The 21,002-nt window shown below is 37.8% G+C and overlaps 1 protein-coding gene across 2 annotated transcripts in view; it reads left to right on the plus strand.

Annotated features, from left to right (window-relative positions):
* The first annotated feature begins 1,180 nt into the window (after positions 1-1,180).
* Positions 1,181-21,002, plus strand: part of ITGBL1 (integrin subunit beta like 1) — a 2,504,690-nt gene continuing 2,484,868 nt past the window's right edge. For both annotated transcript variants that reach the window (XM_044071244.1, XR_006364791.1), the window contains exon 1: positions 1,181-1,470. In XM_044071244.1, coding sequence (XP_043927179.1) covers positions 1,382-1,470 — 89 coding nt within the window. In that variant the 5' untranslated portion in view covers positions 1,181-1,381. The remainder of the gene's footprint in view (positions 1,471-21,002) is intronic.

The raw sequence follows: 21,002 nt of genomic DNA on the forward strand, positions 1-21,002 counted from the left end.
TATTTAAGTAATTTCCTTTTAAAAGTAATGCCTTTAAAATTGTATGCACATAAATATACATCTAGTAACAACAACAACAAATAAGGCATCCAGGAGTGAGTATTGCAGACATTAGTGCACTCCTAGGGAGTTGTGAGGCATGAAGCCATATCATTGAAAGTGCTGTAATATCTGTAAAATGCCTTCCTGCTGCTCTTCACTGCTCTCTCACACACACATACTATATATATATATATATATATATATATATATATATATATGTGTGTGTGTGTACAGACACACATCTACACAAATACGCACACACACAGTTACTCCTTTCTGTTTCACAAAACAGGAGATTGTTGGAGCATTCTTGAATAAAGTTTAAGGAAAGAGGAATGTAACAACATTTAGAAAGCTTCACATCACTTAGAACTCACCTCAGAAATCAGTTGAAGGCCAACAGAAGTGATCATCCTAAATGGATTAAATGGAGCAGACACTCCAAATGGCAGCTTAGGGCCATTCCTCTAGAGTGTCCCTCATTACAAAGAAACTTCCTCAGTTTGGGTCTTAAAAAGTCAATATCCCTCACAGTTCCACATTGAAAGGGTCTTAAAAAGTCAATATCCCTCACAGTTCCACATTGAAAGGGTTTATAACACATTTCGCTTTAGGAATTTTTTTTAACGTATAGCCATGGTAAACAGTACTGAACCATATTAATTAATCAAAAAAACTTATTGAGCTTCCTAACTGAAGCTGTCAGTCCATATTTCGACCATTTGTTGAACATCTATGAGAAGTAGTTCTCCTGGTTTTAGAGATATGAGAGTTGGAACACTGAGAGCTATGGTTAGGGCATAATTGCAGATGGGGAGGGCATATATCCTTGATTTGAATGAAGAACAGCCATTCACTATCCTGGTTGAAAATGCCAATGGCAAGTTTGTCTAACACAGCAAACGTCTTACATTCTTCCAAAAGTTACTCCTCACTACTTCTTTTAAGTTTTAATAACAAACACCTTTCCACGTAGCCTAGGAAAAATAGATTTCCGGCTTAGGTATGCATCAGTGGACAAAACATAAATAAATAACAGTAAGACGAAAAAAAAAGAAAATTTAAATAGACTAAATGCAGTCCACGTGAGTTCAATGCACAACTGTTTCTAATTACCTCACTCTGACTTCCCTCAAAACTACAAAGTTTGGCAGCAAAGCTTTGAAAAAAGTGCTTTGGGTCAGATTTAGATCGTAGGCTGCTATAGGAAAACTTGGGCCTCCCGAAAGTAGCTAAGCCGGTTTGGGCCAGCTGCTAGGCGTTTCTTCTTCAGACTGTTCGACTAACAAAGGTGTTTTAACATCTGTTTTATCATTTCTGTATAACGGAACGTGAAATTATGTACAAAGCGGCTCTAATCGTCAACACCCTAGTGGCCTCTTTAGCCGTAGTTGTTGTAGTCCGACAAAGTTTTACACAGTCAGCAAGGTAAGCGAGACCATAACATCTAAATTATTATTTTTTCCATCTATAGTTGGTGTGATGGACTGTAGCATAGCGCAGAAGTACAGCAGTGCTTGGGAGAATGAAGTTTACTGCATGGCAACAAAAAGTGTACCACTCAGTTTTTCGCAAACGTTGAAAGCAGATATAAATCATACTTCTGTACTGTAATTTTTCTGAGGAACGTTCCTGGTTGTGACTCTTAAAAAATCCACATTACAGGCTATTCAACACTGAAAAAGACTGACATATATACTGTTAATATTTTGACAAATATCCATGATAAATTATTTTGAAACATTAATTCATCAAAAAAGTTTTTTTTTTTTTTTTTATACAGTTATGAAGAAACAGTTAACTATCATGTTGGCTTCCTAGTTAACGCTAAGACGTATTCCTCATGTTTGGCCATTTGTTCCACATTTTAATATATTTCAGATCTCTGGAAAACCGAAGGTTGCAAGGCATAAAATGTAGACAGAAAATTAAAATTTGTACCCGAAGCTGCTTGGAATCTATTCTTCTGCAAAGCAACTGCTTCATGTTAGAGGGTATAGAGACGAGCTGTAATTTAACGTTTTGTTATTATTTGTTAGACCCCTACCACCCATAATATCTAATTAACAAGTACTACACATTGCCCCTTTAACTGGACTGTGGGTTAGTAGAGTAATGCAGCACACTTGCGTCACAGTGGACACGTTTACTGTAGTTGGAGAGTTGCTTGTACACCGCTGTATTTGTATGAGTGAAAGCCGCTTTGGGGACAATCGAGTGCCTTTGCTTGTATGACACATTGGGGGGAGTAAAGAGTAGACTTCTTTATGCTTATTCTGTATTGGTGGTGCATACCGCTCAACTTTTCTGAACTAGAAATCTGGACAAAGCCAGAAATGGGGGTGTCAATGGCCCAAATAAGGACAGATTTTAAGTATTAGCTATATAAAGTTTAAAAGATTTTGCATCATTATACGTTTCCTGAAGGATATGAAGTCTGAAACACAAACGCTTGTCATATTATATATATATATATATATATATATATATATATATATATATATATATATTTTGTTTAGTGACTTCAGTCCTCAAAGATTTGCCGGAAAAACACAGATTTTATTAAGAACACACCGAAAATAAAGAGGCAAAAATCTGGACATTGTGTTTGTCTGGGCAGCTGAGAAGTATGATTTTGTGGTGTAACAACTTAAGCACACCTATTTAGTTTCTGTCTTTTAAGCTGGTTGAAGTGTTGCTTTTAAGTTTTTGCAATCTAAATTTATGTAACTGATTTTGCCAAATAGTCACGAAGTGTAAAAAATTGAGTGACGTGACAAGCGTGTTTCAATGCTAATGTGTGGGATGCAGAAATAACTGTCCCACACGCAGTACCAACTTTTGGATTGGTATTTGAGTACGTAAAATGGTCAATGCTGAAGTACACGTAGCTTTTTTATTCAGCCTGGATGATGGCAGAAGGGTGCCGCGTCACACCCAGCATACTCTGTAAGCATCCAGATTCCAGACTGACATGTCTCTGGGCGTTTATTACTTTTCATAGTAGAAACAGAAACCTAAAAACACTTCCAGTCATGAAATTCGTTAGGCAGGGCTGTTGACTACCGGAATGCCACGAGGGTGTAAAGCTGGGACTTGTTTTGTTTGGCCTGTCAAAACGTTGCTGAAAGTAACAGCAACCTGAAAGATGACACTCAGACGAAAAGCTTTGCGCTGAGAAAGTACTGTACCTAGTCCTGTCTGTTTTTGGATTTCTGAAGTATTTATATGAACTATGATTCACAGAAACTGTTTTATCTGAAGTAGAATTCACAGAACAACAATTTTGTAATGGAAGCGTGGCGTAGCGAGGCATACTTTTTGTACTCAGCTAGAGCTAGGTAATTTTGTGCCTGTCAGCATTTACCAGAAATCTTTTGGTCTGATGTGACTAGTGTTGGATACCAAAAGTGAAATTTATCAAGTTTTAGTAATAACTATCCTGTATTGATACACATGTAATAATCCTGTGAAACCACTTATCTTTAACGCACAGTCACTTTAACTTCATTTATTGACATTTGTTTATCATTTCCTGTTGTTTACTGGGGAAGACTGATTGGGCAAAGCCACCTTTCAGTGGAGGACCAGAGAGAAAAGCTTCACACAGGTTCATAGGTTAAGTACTGGGCTAGCAGCCCTTGCTGACCATTTTAAGCGTCGCCCTTTGTGTGATCGGGATATCCCATCCCATTTTGTAATAGACTGGCCTTACCAATCTCTTTGTCGATAATTATGTATTACTTCTAATGAGAATAACTGGGATCATACCATAGATAATTTAAAGAGACCCATGCATGAGTAAAGCATTTAGGAGCTGACTCTGTCCAGTAGCAGTACAGGGAATAATCCTGAGGTAGATTTTGTTTTCGTCCATATATCTAAGTTGCTATTAATGAACAGGGATGAACTTTGCTTTATGTGGATGGGAAGTCTGTTCCACAGCAGCATTATTCTCTGTGAAATGTACCTGTCCCTCCAAACCATTCTGTTGATGTTGCAGAAGAGGTTTAGATCTCTAGACTGAGTATTTGTGATGCCATGTGACTTGCAGTTGTGCAGTAAGTGCATTCAGGGTCGGCCTAAGGTCAAGTGGTGCTCTAGGCAAAGCAAAAGGGCTCCACAGTGCCTCTCCACACCATCTAGTACTCTCATCCTTATCTATTTACACCATTCAGTTCACCTGAAAAGCGCTCCTGCTAGAGCGGCGCCCTAATTGGCCTGTCCCTAAGATTGGCTACGAATCCATTAATAATGGGTCAGAGGATACCTTGTATACCAGACACAAGTCATCCCTTAGCAGTCTGTAAGATACTGAGTATAGTGGCAGGCTTTGAGTCAGTCCATATAGGACATATTGTTTGGGCCATGTATCCTTTTAGTAAGGTATCTTTGTAGGTGTTCCAGTTATTGCATGCGTCTGGACAGATACATGCCAAAGGGGGCATTATATCTGATGATTGGCTTAATGAGGGCTGTGTAAAGGGGGACACTGACATCCCCACTGCAAAATCAAAGGCATTTCTTACAGCAGTACACACATCCTGCAGGATGTTTAAGTCATTTGGGGATTTAGTGGCTGCTCCTAGCTTGCAGTCAGCTGCAAACTTAGTCAGCCAGAAACCTTTGGTATTGGTTAGTACTTCAGAAAAGTAGATGCCAAACAGGAGAGGTCTCGGCACAGAATCCTGGGGTACTCTACTGGCGAGTATTTTTCTGCATTTGATTTTTCATTTGAACAAGCAAACTGTAAATATGTGCTTACAACTTAATAGCTAATCATTACTGTGTAACATGCCATCCATCCACCCAGAACCCCTTTTCCCATTTTTGCACATGGGGTCAGGGTGTCACCCCAACAGTGACAGTCATCTAGAGCCAAGATTCACATCAGTGGCTAGCCCTTCTGTGGCTGTTCTTCCATAACACACACTCGCTCACACCTATGGCCAGTGTCCAGTCCACCTACTGCATGTTTTTGGAATGTAGGAGGAAACGGAAGCATCTAGAAGAAACCCACAAGAACACATGGAGGATATGCAGACTCCACAGAGAAGGCATCCCAGCTGACAATCAGACTGGAGAACCTCTTGCTGTGAGGTGACAATGCTATCTGCCTTGCCACTGTGCGCCCTATGTAACATACAGTATGCATTATTTACACCATATTAAGCTTAGGTATATTCATTGAACATAATATATGTTTCATAAAAATGTATCATTAGGTACAGTTGTATATGAAATTACCATAACAATTGATGTCTGATAACTGTTTCAGTATTAGTAATTGATGGGATATCCTGCCAAGGATAGGTTTACATCCAGCCACCATACCAAAGCCTGGACTCCTCTCCTTGTGCTGCACATCTGGCATATGACCTCAAACCAGTAAAGCAAGGAGTACGTAAAGGATGTATTGATGTGATTTCTGTCTGGATTTCCTTGTCCCAGACAAGGAATTTAAACAGTAGAGTTTACTATTTAAATGTATACAAATCAAAGAGGTGGATAAAGGAGAAAAAAAATAGCAATCCACTTCGACCCAACAAAACGAAGGGGGAGGTATGGGGGATGTAGTACTGTAACAGTGATCAGTCGGAATAGTTCTTATACAACTGGCAGACGCATCTTGCACAAAAGTCTTAGGCATGGAGCCTGACAGAAAATTTTCAATAATTATGGTCTGAACCAAAGCAAAATGCACTTATATGGTGCTGTCTGTGAAGAGTCTGCCTCCCACAAACACATTTCCTTATTTTTGATGTCATGTACAAAACCTTTTTATAAGCACAAAAAACAGATGAGGACGTTCTCTAAATGGGGACGCTTATCTGCCCAATGGCTGAGGAAAAGTCACAAAATATGTGGCTGGCAGACCAAAGCTGAAGTGATAGTTCAGTACTTAGCTGGAAGCAAGAAAGTGCTGAGGTAGGTCACACCTGTACCTTTCTTATGTACCCCTGGCTCCACTTAGTTGAGGTCATCCTTTGGATGAATGGCGCGAGGAGAGGGAGCTCATTCAGTATGCTGGCTGTTAATGTGACTATCTTTGGCAGGATGTCCCATCAGTTAATACTGCCACAGAGATCAAGGAAGGACATCATTATTCCACATTATTTTGCAGTGTATTTACAAGGTCATTGGTAATTCTGGCACACAACAAATAATGTGTATGCGTATTTTATCCGAATATCTAATTTTCCTTGATACCAGAAAGCATATTACTAAAGTAAAAGTGTGAGAATTTTTTTGTATTTGATTTGCCTGCATGAAGAGGGAATTTAGAATTGGGTTTGGTATAAGGACAGGACTTAGGAGGAGAGGTTGGCATAAAGGTTAAGGTGTCTACCTTACAGACACAAGGTGTAGGGTAGGGGTTGATTCTCAAAAATTGGGTAATTGTCTAGGATTTAAAATGGCTCACAAGGGCGGTTAGCCTAGTACTAATCTATGAATGTAAGGACTGTGTATTAATTGGTGTGATTTTATTGGGATTGTAAATTTTAGACTGGATAAGATTGAGAATAAGAAGGGGTCTTGGTAAGGTGGTTGTTACAAGTGTGGGACCATTTCCTTGAGAAATATATCTCGAAAGAGACTTTAAATAAGTATTTCTGATATGCGCTGGGATTGAGTTTCACATTTGCTCAATGTATGCAGAATATAGATGGTCACATTATCCTTTTTTTGATTTTTGATGAGTGTTAGATTTTGGTTTAGTGAGTGCAGTTTTTGTGTATGCACTGGTTTTATAACTGGTAACAGGGTTATCTGCCTGGGTTGCAGAAGAGGTTGTGAGCAGTCTTAGTATGAGAAAAGGCTAGTAGATTAGATAGTTTTAGCTATTTAAAGGAATGAAGTTCCATGTGCTTTTTTTGCAAAAGTCTCCTCTATAGTATGGTCAAGGTGAAATTCATCAAACACCAGTCGCCCAAATAAAGAAAATGCTGAAGAAAACACTGTTAATTGTTTTCACAGGAAATCATTGACTGTTTGCACTCGCAATGATTCCTTTCTTTTGGAAGATTTTTCTCAAGTTGGCGCAGATATGGAGTTTCAGGGGGATTCCCCCCTCAGAAAAACGCACTTATTATTTTCACCCTTCTGTGTTTCTTGAATTATTTTAGTCATATCAGCTTCTCACCGAGGTGGAGATCAAGGTTTCTAAGTAGATTTCTTGCAAAGTTTGCAATTTTATTGTAGGATTGCTGCAGTTTAGGTAGCTGGGATGATTGTAGGATGGGGAAAATTGGTGAGGCATATAGGAGAAAAGTGAGTAGATGGGTTTGAACTATAGTCTCACATGCATATTCTGTTAGGAAAACTTTCACTGTATAAAAAAAAATCCCATTTTTTTGTTAATTTGTGAACCTTATGTTGGACGTCCCAATCAAGTCACAATTCAGTACTATTTTGGTCATTTTTGTGCATATAACTAAACATGGTGCAGCTAAAAAAAGATAAAAATGAATTAAAAAAAAAAAGATTTCAAATATGTCCAAACAGAAATTGTTGCAAAAGGAGTATGAAGTAAACTATACTTCTCAACTTCTGAGTGCAAGAAACATAGACTTAGTGCAAACTAATGGAGGGACAAAGTCAAAAAAGGTAGGGAAAGATTTTAAATATTGCTCGTATAAACGATTATGCCTGAATAACAAGATTTGTGCTACCATGGATTTTTGGAAGGGTGTGAAATGTGTCCATTAATTATCTTGTGCCTTCAGTACTCAATACACCAAAAATCTGGAAATTCTGTGACAGTCTGCACAGTTTAGAGGTATGAAGTAAATTGAAATAACTGAAAATCAAGATGTAAAACAAGGGGAGGTATTGTTAAGTCGCAAATTGAAAATGATGGACTTTGAAAAACTGAGCTCCAAGCTGGATATAAGAGGCAATATGTCAGTTCCACGACAGTCTACAAAAAAAAAAAAAGGATTCTAATAAGGTAGTTAGTGCAAAACACTCACTGCCTCAATGGAAAATCCAACTTCTAAGAGGGTATGCTACGTTTGACTGTGAAGGAGTCACACAAATACAATGGCTATATAGCATTTTGACAGATCCTATCCCTCCAACAAACTGTATCAGTAGTCACCAGGCATATTGCCAGAATGTGACAGCAAAAGACGTCCGAAATGCTAGATTTACCAATTATGGTTAAGATGCCATATTATGGCTCCCTGAAGACAATTAACAATGAAAAAATTATGGACTACTAATAATGTACTTTAGTAGAAAATGCACACATACTGTTCCAGTAGAATGTGCTTCTGTTGAGAAGTTACAGTACCTCTCACTTTGAAAGAATCATAGAAATATAGTGACCATATAGTCAGCCAGAAGTGACCTTGTTAACTACCATTTGCTTTCATAAATCACATGCTCCCCAAAGTGATACCCACATTCTATATACTTCTAATGTCTCACTGAGAAGAAAACCAAAACACATATGTACAGTACCACATTTCAACTTTCTGGTACAAGACATATTCACTGACCCTGATGAGCCATATTTTTATTTGATAGATGATCATTACTTGATATTTATTTTCACATGTATTAAGTCTTTTCACCTGCTCCCCATAAAGATATCTATTTCATTTTCTATGTACATTTCTGATGCCTGTGCAGAAAGTAAAAAAAAAAAAAGAAAGGCAATAATTTATTTCAGACTTACTCTTGAACATGCATACATACTCCCGGCACTTGTTAAGTATAGTGATTTGGCACAATTCCTTTGTGTAGTAGTTCTAACTGGTTCCCTTATTTCTCCTAAGATTCTATCAAGTCGACCCGTAAACCCTCTTTTTTATATAGGAATAAATTAAATTTAAGGAGAATGCTATGCTATTCAAAAAGGGATGAATGGTCAATGCCTCTTGAACACACAAAACCATGTGGATGCTGTAATTATTGTAATTCTCTTGACCCCAGTCCATTTTTTGAAAATCCTGACATGCACACTAACTTTAGCATACGTGCTGTAGCTACCTGTGATACTACTCATATAGTTTATTTGGCAGTGTGCCAAATATGTGATGCATTTTATGTTGGCAAAACCAATCATCGTTTTAAAGACAGGATAAGAGAACATCTTTACCACATTAGGAAGGCTTCACCTCACAATGCCTTAGCTAAGCACGTAGCCCAAGCAGGTCCTGAACATTATTTCTTATTTAGAGCTCTTGAGAATATTAAACCCAGTATAAGAGGAGGTGACATCAGGAACCATACTGAGAGCAAGGAGAGTATGTGGATAGTTAGATTGAGAGCAGATAGGGGTTTAGGTCTCAATGAGAGAGCCTCCATTAAACATATGTTAAACAAACGGAGGAATGTTTGTAGATTTTATAATAAATGATGGAACATATATGTTTTTACCCCTTGAAATATACTTCTTTTGACATATATATATCTATATATACATATTTATTAGAGCATCTTGAGTGTTCATGGAGAGTTTTTATATGTTTTTTATATTTACTTTGTCATCTTATACATCTCAGCATGTTTATATGTGCATATATTTTTAAGCTTAGATTAACTCATGAATATGTAAATAAGAAGCAGCTTTTGATAGGCCAATAGGAGATGTTTTAACTGTATAAATGTAGCCTATGTACTTGAAGGTCTTTGTTACATGATCTGATGAAGCTCAAATGAATGAGTGAAAGCGCTTATCTGACCTGCAGTGGAATTAAAGTTGGATTTTAACCTGAGGATTTTGCCTTTCATTTGGATTTTAACCTGAGGATTTTGCTTTTCATCTATACTTGTGACTCTGCATCAGCCTTGTTGCTCCTTTTGGTTTCTTCAATATTATTTAAGTTTTCTGGAGCACTGGGCGTTTATCCTGTTTGTCAGCGAGTGGTTTGTTCCTGTTTTATTAGTTTCATTTTTTCTCGCTGATTTTGGAGCAGAGTCTACTACCAGTGAATAGTGTTTGCTTAGCGCATAACTTTTGTTTGTATTTTTACCCTGCATACAGCCATTTTTGGCTATTTTATTTGTTACTGTGCCTTTGCACTATTTTTTCCTATTATGCAGAGTCAGAGTGAAACTGTAGATATTGAGCTAGACTACGAGCCCCGAGGTGTAGACCTGGGCTCAGTCGCTCATCTACAGAAGAGGTTTGAACAGAATCTCGTCTGTTCAACAGTCACTTCCTGGCAATTCGGCGCTTTGGAGCGCTTTGATGACGCGGATACGGCGACACCCGACTTGGATGAGCTACAACGCCTGTTAGACAGTCTAGAGAAAGACTTTGCACATTTGAAACGTTTGCAAACACAGCGTTTGCATTTTCGTTATTGTTTGGACACAAAAATTGTACCGAGAGGATTACGTATATTAAACATGCCCAATCAGGGGGAACATTATCCAGAGTTGTTTTCAAGGTGGCAGCGCCTGAATTTGGAGGTAAGCAAACAGTACATGGAGTTACTTATTGACTTTTTTGCCTCTGAAGAGGAAAAACTCATTAATAACATTAAGAAACAACAGAAGATAATTTTTTCTTGTTTCCCAAGTACTGTAATAGAACCACTATTTGAAAGCCTGTTGGATGGAATATCGGCCTTAGAGCGGAAACTTCTCCAACAGAAGAGAAGCAAGATAATTAGAGATCACAGAGATTTTAATTTAGGACAAGTCTTCGTTTGGCCTAAACATGGACATTATAGTGCTACCATTAAACCTAATGACTATAATAGTGTTAGACAACTGAGTTCCGAACCTAGTACTGGTTCTGAAAATGTTAATGTTGTTAATAATGCTTGTGAAGCTGTGGATATTACTAACTGTGTACATAACAATGTATCGCCTAGTAATAGGGTACAAAATATAGCTAACATTAATAACACTACTACTTCCAATGATACTGATGATGTAATTACTATTTTACATAGTGAGAGTGGATCTAGCTCTATTAATACAAATACTAAAGAAGTTAGTCAGCCTATTACTGTGAATAATATTGCAGACAGAACTAACTTATATCCAGCAGTACATGTTGTGAAGGGACCGATCAATAAGAGGTTGTCAGTAGATGATGGCATAGTGAGATCTAAGTTACCTCACAAAGTACATACCACCATCACTACAGGAGTAGTAACTGAGCTCCCTTTCCCTCCCAGTCCGAAAGGACAAGAATATAACAAGGGGCGCTCTATGAGCAGGGGGAGACAGAAACGCAAATTATCAGAAGAGTATGTACCACATCAGACAATAAAGAAGATGTGGAAGAACAAAGTAAATTAGATACAGCTGAAATTTTGATACCAGCAGATTCTATGATACATAACATCTCAGGATATTTGTTGACTGAATGTGATGAGAAATTATTATGTAAAGGCCTAAACTTTATACCAAGTGCACACAGTAACTTTACGGACACTGTAGTAGACATGAGACTTTTCTGTCGAAACCTTATGCTTAAACTGCTATTTCATGATAAAACTGATAGTGAATTGACAGACAATAACGTTACTAGACCACCAAAGTTTAAGAAGCTTAGCAACTTCGTCCCACCTAATCATCCGTTAGTTGAGGCATATTTGAAACTAACTGAGGATGACTTGTATGAATATTTTTCTCTAAAGAAATATAGGAAGAATGGTAATTTGACTAGAGGGGAGCAGACTAGCTTACTTAAACTCCAGTCATTACAGTCCATAACCATCAAACCAGCTGACAAAGGTGGTCGGATAGTAGTTATGGACACTAGCAAATATCATGATGCTATGATTAAACTCTTGGAAGATGATTTCTATTTACAAGTTAATGAACAAATAGTGCAAGCCACTATTGGTCACGTAAACAATATGTTATTAGATATGTTGAAAGGTGATATCTTGGATCAAGAATTGTTTGACTATCTTTTTGTTAAGAATCCACTTATACCAACAATACATGGGTTACCTAAGATTCACAAAGACTCCATTGACCCACCAATGAGACCCATAGTGTCTGGTCAGGGTTGGATCACTGAAAACCTTTGTCTATGTTGAGAAACATTTGCGACCTATATTGAATAAGAACAAAGTTGTACTGAAAGATTCCAAACAGTTTTTAACAGATTTGTATGACTGTTTAGGTGGCATTTGTGACGTTGATAACTTGATTTTTGTAACGTTTGACATCAAGTCCTTGTTTACTGTGTTACCAAATAACATAGGCCTGATCTATATCACTGAGTATCTACTCTTACATAGCGAATATACATCAGTTAAAGTAGACCTCATTGTACATTTCCTTGAACTCATTTTGAATAACAATCTTTTCACCTATGACAACAAGTTTTACTAACAGCGAGGTGGCGTAGCCATGGGCACACCTTGTGCCAACAGCTATGCAAACATGTTCTTGGCATCTTGGGAATTTGAGAGTCTCTTTAATTTAGAAATGTTTAAACAACATGTAACTTTTTATAGACGTTTCGTGGATGATGTTTTTGTTTTATGGAGAGGCAGTGTTGATGATTTTTTTGTGTTCCATACTACATTGAACAACCTCACTAGCTATTTAACCTTCAGTATGAATCACTCTAGAGAGAAGATAGAATTTCTTGACTTGTATATAGAAAAGTTAGCATGTGTTTTGATTAATACAGGTGTCTATAGGAAACCTTGGTATTTTAATACTCTATTACAGCGTGATAGTATGCACCCACAGCATATTTTTAAGAATATCATTAGAGGCCAGGGGGTGAGAACCTCTAGGCTAAATGCCACAGATGAAGGCTTCCTAATGGAAGTGAGTGACCTCAAGATAAGGCTAGAAGAACGGGGCTATAGCTCACAAGAGATTGAGTCCAACCTCTTAGATGTCAATAAACTTAGACTGAACAGAGCAGCCCCTTATTTTGGACCAGTTATTACTGGTGGATCCATTACAATAGACAATGGTAGAGATGATAGACCAACTCATGTAAGGGTTTCTTTACCATATAGTACTGATTGTCCAGCAATCAAGAATATTATTACGAAACACTGGCCTATTCTCTGTACTGATGACACCATCGGTAAACTTGTGGGGGCTAAACCCTCTTTTTTATATAGGAATAAATTAAATTTAAGGAGAATGCTATGCTATTCAAAAAGGGATGAATGGTCAATGCCTCTTGAACACACAAAACCATGTGGACGCTGTAATTATTGTAATTCTCTTGACCCCAGTCCATTTTTTGAACATCCTTGACTTGCACACCAACTTTAGCATATGTGCTGTAGCTACCTGTGATACTACTCATATAGTTTATTTGGCAGTGTGCCAAATATGTGATGCATTTTATGTTGGCAAAACCAATCGTCGTTTTAAAGACAGGATAAGAGAACATCTTTACCACATTAGGAAGGCTTCACCTCACAATGCCTTAGCTAAGCACGTAGCCCAAGCAGGTCCTGAACATTATTTCTTATTTAGAGCTCTTGAGAATATTAAACCCAGTACACGAGGAGGTGACATCAGGAACCATACTGAGAGCAAGGAGAGTATGTGGATAGTTAGATTGAGAGCAGATAGGGGTTTAGGTCTCAATGAGAGAGCCTCCATTAAACCTATGTTAAACAAACAGAGGAATGTTTGTAGATTTTATAATAAATGATGGAACATATATGTTTTTACCCCTTGAAATATACTTCTTTTGACATATATATATCTATATATACATATTTATTAGAGCATCTTGAGTGTTCATGGAGAGTTTTTATATGTTTTTTATATTTACTTTGACATCTTATACATCTCAGCATGTTTATATGTGCATATATTTTTAAGCTTAGATTAACTCATGAATATGTAAATAAGAAGCAGCTTTTGATAGGCCAATAGGAGATGTTTTAACTGTATAAATGTAGCCTATGTACTTGAAGGTCTTTGTTACATGATCTGATGAAGCTCAAATGAATGAGTGAAAGCGCTTATCTGACCTGCAGTGGAATTAAAGTTGGATTTTAACCTGAGGATTTTGCCTTTCATTTGGATTTTAACCTGAGGATTTTGCTTTTCATCTATACTTGTGACTCTGCATCAGCCTTGTTGCTCCTTTTGGTTTCTTCAATATTATTTAAGTTTTTCTGGAGCACTGGGCGTTTATCCTGTTTGTCAGCGAGTGGTTTGTTCCTGTTACTCTTGAACATGCATACATACTCCCGGCACTGGTTAAGTATAGTGATTTGGCACAATTCCTTTGTGTAGTAGTTCTAACTGGTTCCCTTATTTCTCCTAAGATTCTATCAAGTCGACCCTGGGTATTGTGAGGGGATGCAACCCCTATACCCCCCTAACTAATACAACTATTCTCTGGGGTCAAATTATTTGTGAGGACGTGGAGCCAAATTAGGCAAATGCACAGATCATCCTCCTATTCACTACCCCCCCCACACACACACGTCAGAGACTGTTTTTGCATGACTCATGTAATTGCACTTTGCTTTCATTCACAGTTTGCCCTCAAGCACACAGCACCTTATGGCAATCCCCTCTCATGTGTGATTGCCAAAACTAATGTAATAAAAGCTATAGTAATCTACTTTATTTGTTACTATAGGACAGAAACAACAGCCACAGCAATCTATTTCACTTCAACTACAGGGCACACCACCTCCCAAACAAAAAAAAGATACATGTGTATGATGCTGTAGGCAGTGTATACTGCTACCACTGTCTGCACATCTGTTTGGGTTCCCTCAGGAAAAAGTGACAAATGAGTCATCACAGAAGCATTTCAGATTGGAGCTTTCTGGCAGTATGCTTTGTACACCATAACTCTCAACCAAGCCATACCAATGATCACTAGTTCTGATCATCCTAACTGTCCTTTGCTGTCATGCACTAAATGCCCTCTCAATAGATAATCACTTCTGGTAATCATCTGTAATCACCAAAGGTGGTAAAAATAAGTAGCCATAGCAATGTAGATTGTTGTTGTTGCAGACTTCATCTCATTGCTTCACCCTTGGTGGGGAAAAAAATTGTGATAGAAGATGTAGTGTATGCCCTTCTGAGTTGAGAATTGCTGATTGAAGGTTTAGTGTATCTGTTGTTCTAAAATTGTCCTACTTCTGGTTTAAGCACTTGTGCTCCAAAGCAGTTATTTTACATTAGGAAGGTTTGTGGTTTATACTTTTGTGGCAGTACTGTCTATATATATATTTTTTTAACTACTAGATCATCTAGTTTGCATTGCTCATAAAGTTCCTTGTCTTATTGACTTGTTCAGTATTTAACTGCTCCCTAGTAGATGGCCATTGATGTGCACTTCCCAACTCTCTCTGTGGCCAGTCTGGTTGAGGTGGGTATTTTGAGACATTGTAGCAATTGCCTCATGTACACTGACAGCCCACTTATTCTTAATAAAACCGATACAGTATGTGAGAGGTTTAAATATTCTTAATAAAAAACAGGTACAGTATGCAAGAGTTGTAAAATACATTTTAACGCTGGAGGCAAAACTCTGTCATGCAACCAAAACTAATCCTGTAGAGGTTGTCAGTGACACTTGCACCATGCCTAATGCACAGGGTAAAGATCCTACACATAAAACTACTTATGTTGAGGCACTTGGAGTTTGCTGATTGTCTCAAGCAGATATGAGACTAGTACTGGGCAGCATACTATCTTCTCCAAGGATGATGCCACGTTACCAACGGAAAATGATTGATTTTAACTATTGGCTTAGCTTCTGGTGTCAGTCCAGGGTGGTACAATATTTGACGGCCTGTAAGGACGTGGTTGAAAGACCACGCTGCTTTGCCAGGGATTGTCCACGCTTTTATAGCCTCTAGGCTTTTGGATATTGGCAAAAACCTTTTCCACCTCCATAGTGTCTTTTTTAGGCAATGCCAAACTGATAAACCTACTAACTTAACTAAATGTATGATAGAATATCTGAAGGGATACTGCTCAATGCTAGAAGTCTCAACAAGAAACTCCACTCCCTGGAAGCCTTCCTCTTTCTCTGGAGAGTGTAGACAACTGTGTAGTAAAGGGGACATGGTTTAAAGTCACTGAGAGTACCCAAGCAGTGCAAGGTTGTAATGCCTTTTACACCTTTAGACCAGCTACTGCGCAGGAAGGAAGTAAATGTGGAGGAATCTCAGTCTGTATGAAAACCATTCTCATATCCAGACAAGTTAAAGTGTATGAACCAATGGAACTCATACATGTGCAACTCTCCATATACAGGGTGTTGTACCATACCCTTGCAACCTATGGGTCCCCCTCCATATCCCAGGAAACCCATATTACCTATCTGAATGTACTAGAGTCCCTCACCATTCAGTCAATATGATATTCATGGGATATTTCAACTACCCCTCTATAGACTGGTAATCTACTGCTTCTAATGCACGAGCCCAGCGATTCCTAAACTTTGTTAATGCCAACTGTGACACCCCACCACTGGACCAGTAATCAAGAAGCCGCAGTCCTCACCACTGCAACAGTGGGGGACATACACTGGGAGGATAACAGGTACACACACAGTATTTCCAGATGCAGCTTTCTGCATCAAGTGCAGTTTCCCTTAAGAGCACACAGAGACCACAGTCGGTCTAGGGCTGGTTTCTCCCTCTTTCTCTAGATCTCCAATATGACTTCCCACTGGCACAGCTATAGAGTTGAGATCTCAGCTGAGTGGTCAAGCCAAGACCTCCAGCACCTTCTCTGTCCAACCAGTGCTTTGTGTCCCTGCCCAAGTAGCTGACACACACATTCTTCGAGGTTTGATTTACACACACACCTGGGAAAGGCTGGCACATGTTCACTAGCTATACCCCCTTTTGCCCAGACTATAAGGTAAAAAACACACAACAGGAAAGCAGAAACAAGCTGGACAAAAAACGGCACGGACTATTTTATTTAACGTAAGCGCTTTCAGCTAAGTAGATTATGCAAACAACAAGGCTTACCCACCTCCCCCTATGGTAGGACAGAATTTACCTAAGGGTGGTGATGTGGCTAAAATAGCTTCTACATCTGAAATTAATAACACTAACCATGAACAAACACCTGTTCGTAGAAGTGAACGTATCAGGGGCCAAAATAATAATAATAATATCAATGGACATGGTCAAAACCAAAATCAAGAACTTGCTAGTATTAATAATGAGCACGTTTTTCTCAGGGACAGAAATACACAGGACAACAGCAATGTCAGATTGAACAACAGGGGACAACCACAGAGAAAGAGAAAAGGGAATCAACGGAGGAGATGACATTCCCTTTAGAGACAGGACCTGAGATTCTTACAACCCAATATAGTGACTTTAAGATTTATAACTATACCGTGCTAACCGTTGAGCAACCCCTGATTGACTTTTTTTCAAAAGGGTTGTCGTTCATTCCTGATAAAAGGAGTGACCTTGTAAAAACACTTATAGATTTTAAACTGTATGTCCGGAAGCTAAATTTGGCGGTTTCTTTAGGGAATACACCTGCACTCCTTAATTCCTTTAGAGTGTCAAGCGTGTTCAACCCACCTCTTCATGGTGGGTTGAATACTTTTGAAAAGATGTGTGACATTGATTTTAGGGCTAGACTCAATAACAACATACATGATTTGGGAATGAGAAGTAATATATCTAAATATGAATTAGATTTTATTTCACTTCTTAATGAATGTAAAGTTAGAGTCATGAAACCAGATAAGGGAGGGGGTCTGGTGTTTATGGATGAATACCGTTACGAAAATAAAATGTTAATTCATCTGCAGTCTGACACATATTTGAGATCTAGTTTGAATGAAGTGCATCTAGCTTATAAGAAAATCAGGGGAGTTTTGGATGAGTTTTCTTAGAAGGTAGTATTGATTGTAACACCTTTCACTATTTGTCCATGTCAGCACCAAAGGTTCCTACGATTTTTGGCACACCCAAAATTCATAAAAACCTAATAGATCCCCCATTAAGGCCCATAGTTGATGGACGGGGTTCTATTACTTATGCTTGTGCCAAGTATATTGATGGTATCCTTAAACCATACATCCAGGGGGAACCACAGATTTGCAAAGATTCCTGGGACTTTTTGGAGAATTTTAACAAAATTGAATATCATTCAGATGTGGTCTTTCTGGTTGTAGATGTTAAAGATCTGTATACAGTCATACCTCACCAACTAAGTATTGACTGGACAAGAAATTTTATGCTGACTAAAAAGGCCACCAATGTACAGATGTACATAGTGGGGACTTTATTGGATTTTTTGCTTTCAAACAATTTTCTGGTGTTTAAGGACCAGTTTTTTCTCCAAAACATAGGGATTGCTATGGGGTCTCCCTGTGGGTGTAGTTTTGCTAACAGCGTTATGGCCTTTTGGGAACGTAACTGTTTGTTCAATAGTGAACTGTATCAGCAACATGTCACTTGGTATACTAGATACCAAGATGACACGTGCTTCATCTGGAAAGGCCCGCATAGCCTTATTCCAGAGTTTATAGACAACATCTCTGGAATGACTGATTTTTTGGAATTCACGTATTGGAGTGAACAAAATTAATTTTTTGGATGCAAAAATCTGTAAAGATAAAATTAATAACAAGTTTAAATCTTTAATTTACAGAAAGCCAACCAACTCAAATAGTTATCTCCATTTTTCTAGTTGTCATCCCTTCCACCAAAAAAGGAGTGTAGTGAAAGGGCAATTTGTCAGGGCTGCTAGAATGATTTCAGATGACATTGATTTCATGGAGGAATGTGACAATATTAGTAAAATGTTTCTGTGCCAAGGTTATCCTGATAGTCTTATAAGAGGGATGATGCACGAAGTGCAGGTTAAAAGGGCTAATGGACATTTCACGCCCCTTTTGGTTGGTGGCCTAATGGGTAGATCGGGGAAGGACACTATTAAGATGGATTCCCCTGCACATTCTAGAATTAACTTTTTGTTCACATATAGCGTGGACTATAAAGTTATTAGAGATGTTGTAGCTAAAAATTGGAGCATTATACTTGAAGATAGAGCTCTAGTTAAGGTTCTTGGTACATACCCAAAATTTACATATCGAAGGGGTATTAATCTTAAAAATCCTGTTGAAATGGCCACGGATAAACCCAAAAATAAAATAATGGGCATGCGCAAATGTGGTATGTGCCCACAATGTAAGTTTATTCATGTTGACAACAAAGTGCATATCAACAAGAAAAAATATTTTATCAAGGGAAACTACAGTTGTGATACCAAGGGAGTGATATACGTGGCTCGATGTGAGAAATGTCCTTCCTTCTATATAGGCAAAACAGAGAGAAAAAATAAAGAAAAGAATTTACGAACACCTGTATGCCATAGGTAGGAAGGACCTCATAAATGCACTTGCCAGGCATATTTTAGAGTTCCCTGACCACTGCTTTGTATTTAGTGTAGTGTATCAGATTAAAAATGATGACATAAAGGGAGGGCCCTGGCAGTTGCATTTAGAAGAGCAAGAATTATTATGGCAGATTAGAACATGTGCATGTGCACATCTCCCTCCAGGTTTGAATGATTTTGCCTCCATTAAGTGTATTCTTAAACTTAAAGCTCTCCTTAGATAAATGTTATTTGTTGTAATAACTACTAGTAATATGAACGTGAGATATCCTCTCTTTTTAAACAGTTTAGCCATTATTGTTAATACCTTTAAGCATTCGGGTTTTTTACTTTTTACTTTTCTAAATATGTTTTCTTTGTAACTTGTGTTTTTTATTTATTATATATTTTATAAGATGAGTAGTTTAGTGAGTCAACATATGTCAAACATTGGCTTGAAAGATGAAGAAATGTTTTTTATATAATCAGGTGTGTATTGAGTTTATAATTTTTATTAATTCAGTATTGTGATTGGCTTATTAGCCACTTGTGGATGTAGTGTCTCTATATAAAAATAGAGCTGTGTTAAGTGAATTTTGTCTGATGAAGGCTGGGCATCTGCTTAGCTGAAAGCGCTTACATTAAATAAAATAGTCAGTGCCGTTTTTTGTCCAGCTTGTTTCTGCTTTCCTGTTGTGTATTTTACCAAGTTTCAAATAGTTTTCGTGTTTGCTTGTTTGTCTGTCAGACTATAAGGTAGTTATCACTGCCACCAGCCAACTCCTTATCAGCTACTTTAAGGCCCTTAACAAAGAATGTCCAATCTTACTTTGCAATATTAATATTAATACAAATGGTAGTTTGACCAAGAGCAATGCTATAATGAGTGGCCCACATAGTTTCACCAAGTAAACATGCAAGTACTCTGGAAAGTTAAATATCTCTATACAGATAAGTCACAATGGAATGTTTAAATATATTTCATAATAAATAATAAAAGAACAAGAAAATATTCAATATATATATTTACAGTGACATCAGAATTCAAAATCACAGGAAATATTACAATATTGCAGAACAGTCAAATAAAGAAAAATATCTAAAGTAAGCTTTGCTATATTCCTGACTACATCTAAGAGAATTATACTATTCCCTAGTAACTTACTTCATCAGAGCAAGGCAGATGTGGTGAAAGGTTCTTGTCAGGTCCAAGATAGAATACAAAATGCTCTGTCTCTCTGAGAGTTCTCAAATATTACTGCTGGGATAGCTTGCAGATTGACATTTCTTGTCATCTGACTCTATCCCAGGTGAAAACCCCATTACTAGAAGCTGACCGTATTTAGCATCTACCTGTGAAAATACATAGACCTCAGATCTTTGGCAGGTGCTGGAAGTCATAAAACAATTACATTCCTTCATGCTTTCAGAGGTAATAATTAGTTCACTCCAAAGACAATACAGAAAGCTTCTCAGCACAGACCTGTGTCTCTGGCTGCATTGAAAACTGAAAGATATCCTCTTTTATTGCATAGTCATAAAGTAATTTAATTTCAGTTATTATTTTTCTGAAGTTAGCATCCAGTATTCCAGTTTCCACTGTTAAATTATGTACATTTAAACAGTTACAATAGTGCATGTACATTTTTGTTCTATTCCAGTATGGCATA

This window comes from Protopterus annectens, chromosome 5.part0, assembly GCF_019279795.1.
Source record: "Protopterus annectens isolate FY-2018-M chromosome 5.part0, PAN1.0, whole genome shotgun sequence".
Lineage (NCBI taxonomy): Eukaryota > Metazoa > Chordata > Ceratodontiformes > Protopteridae > Protopterus > Protopterus annectens.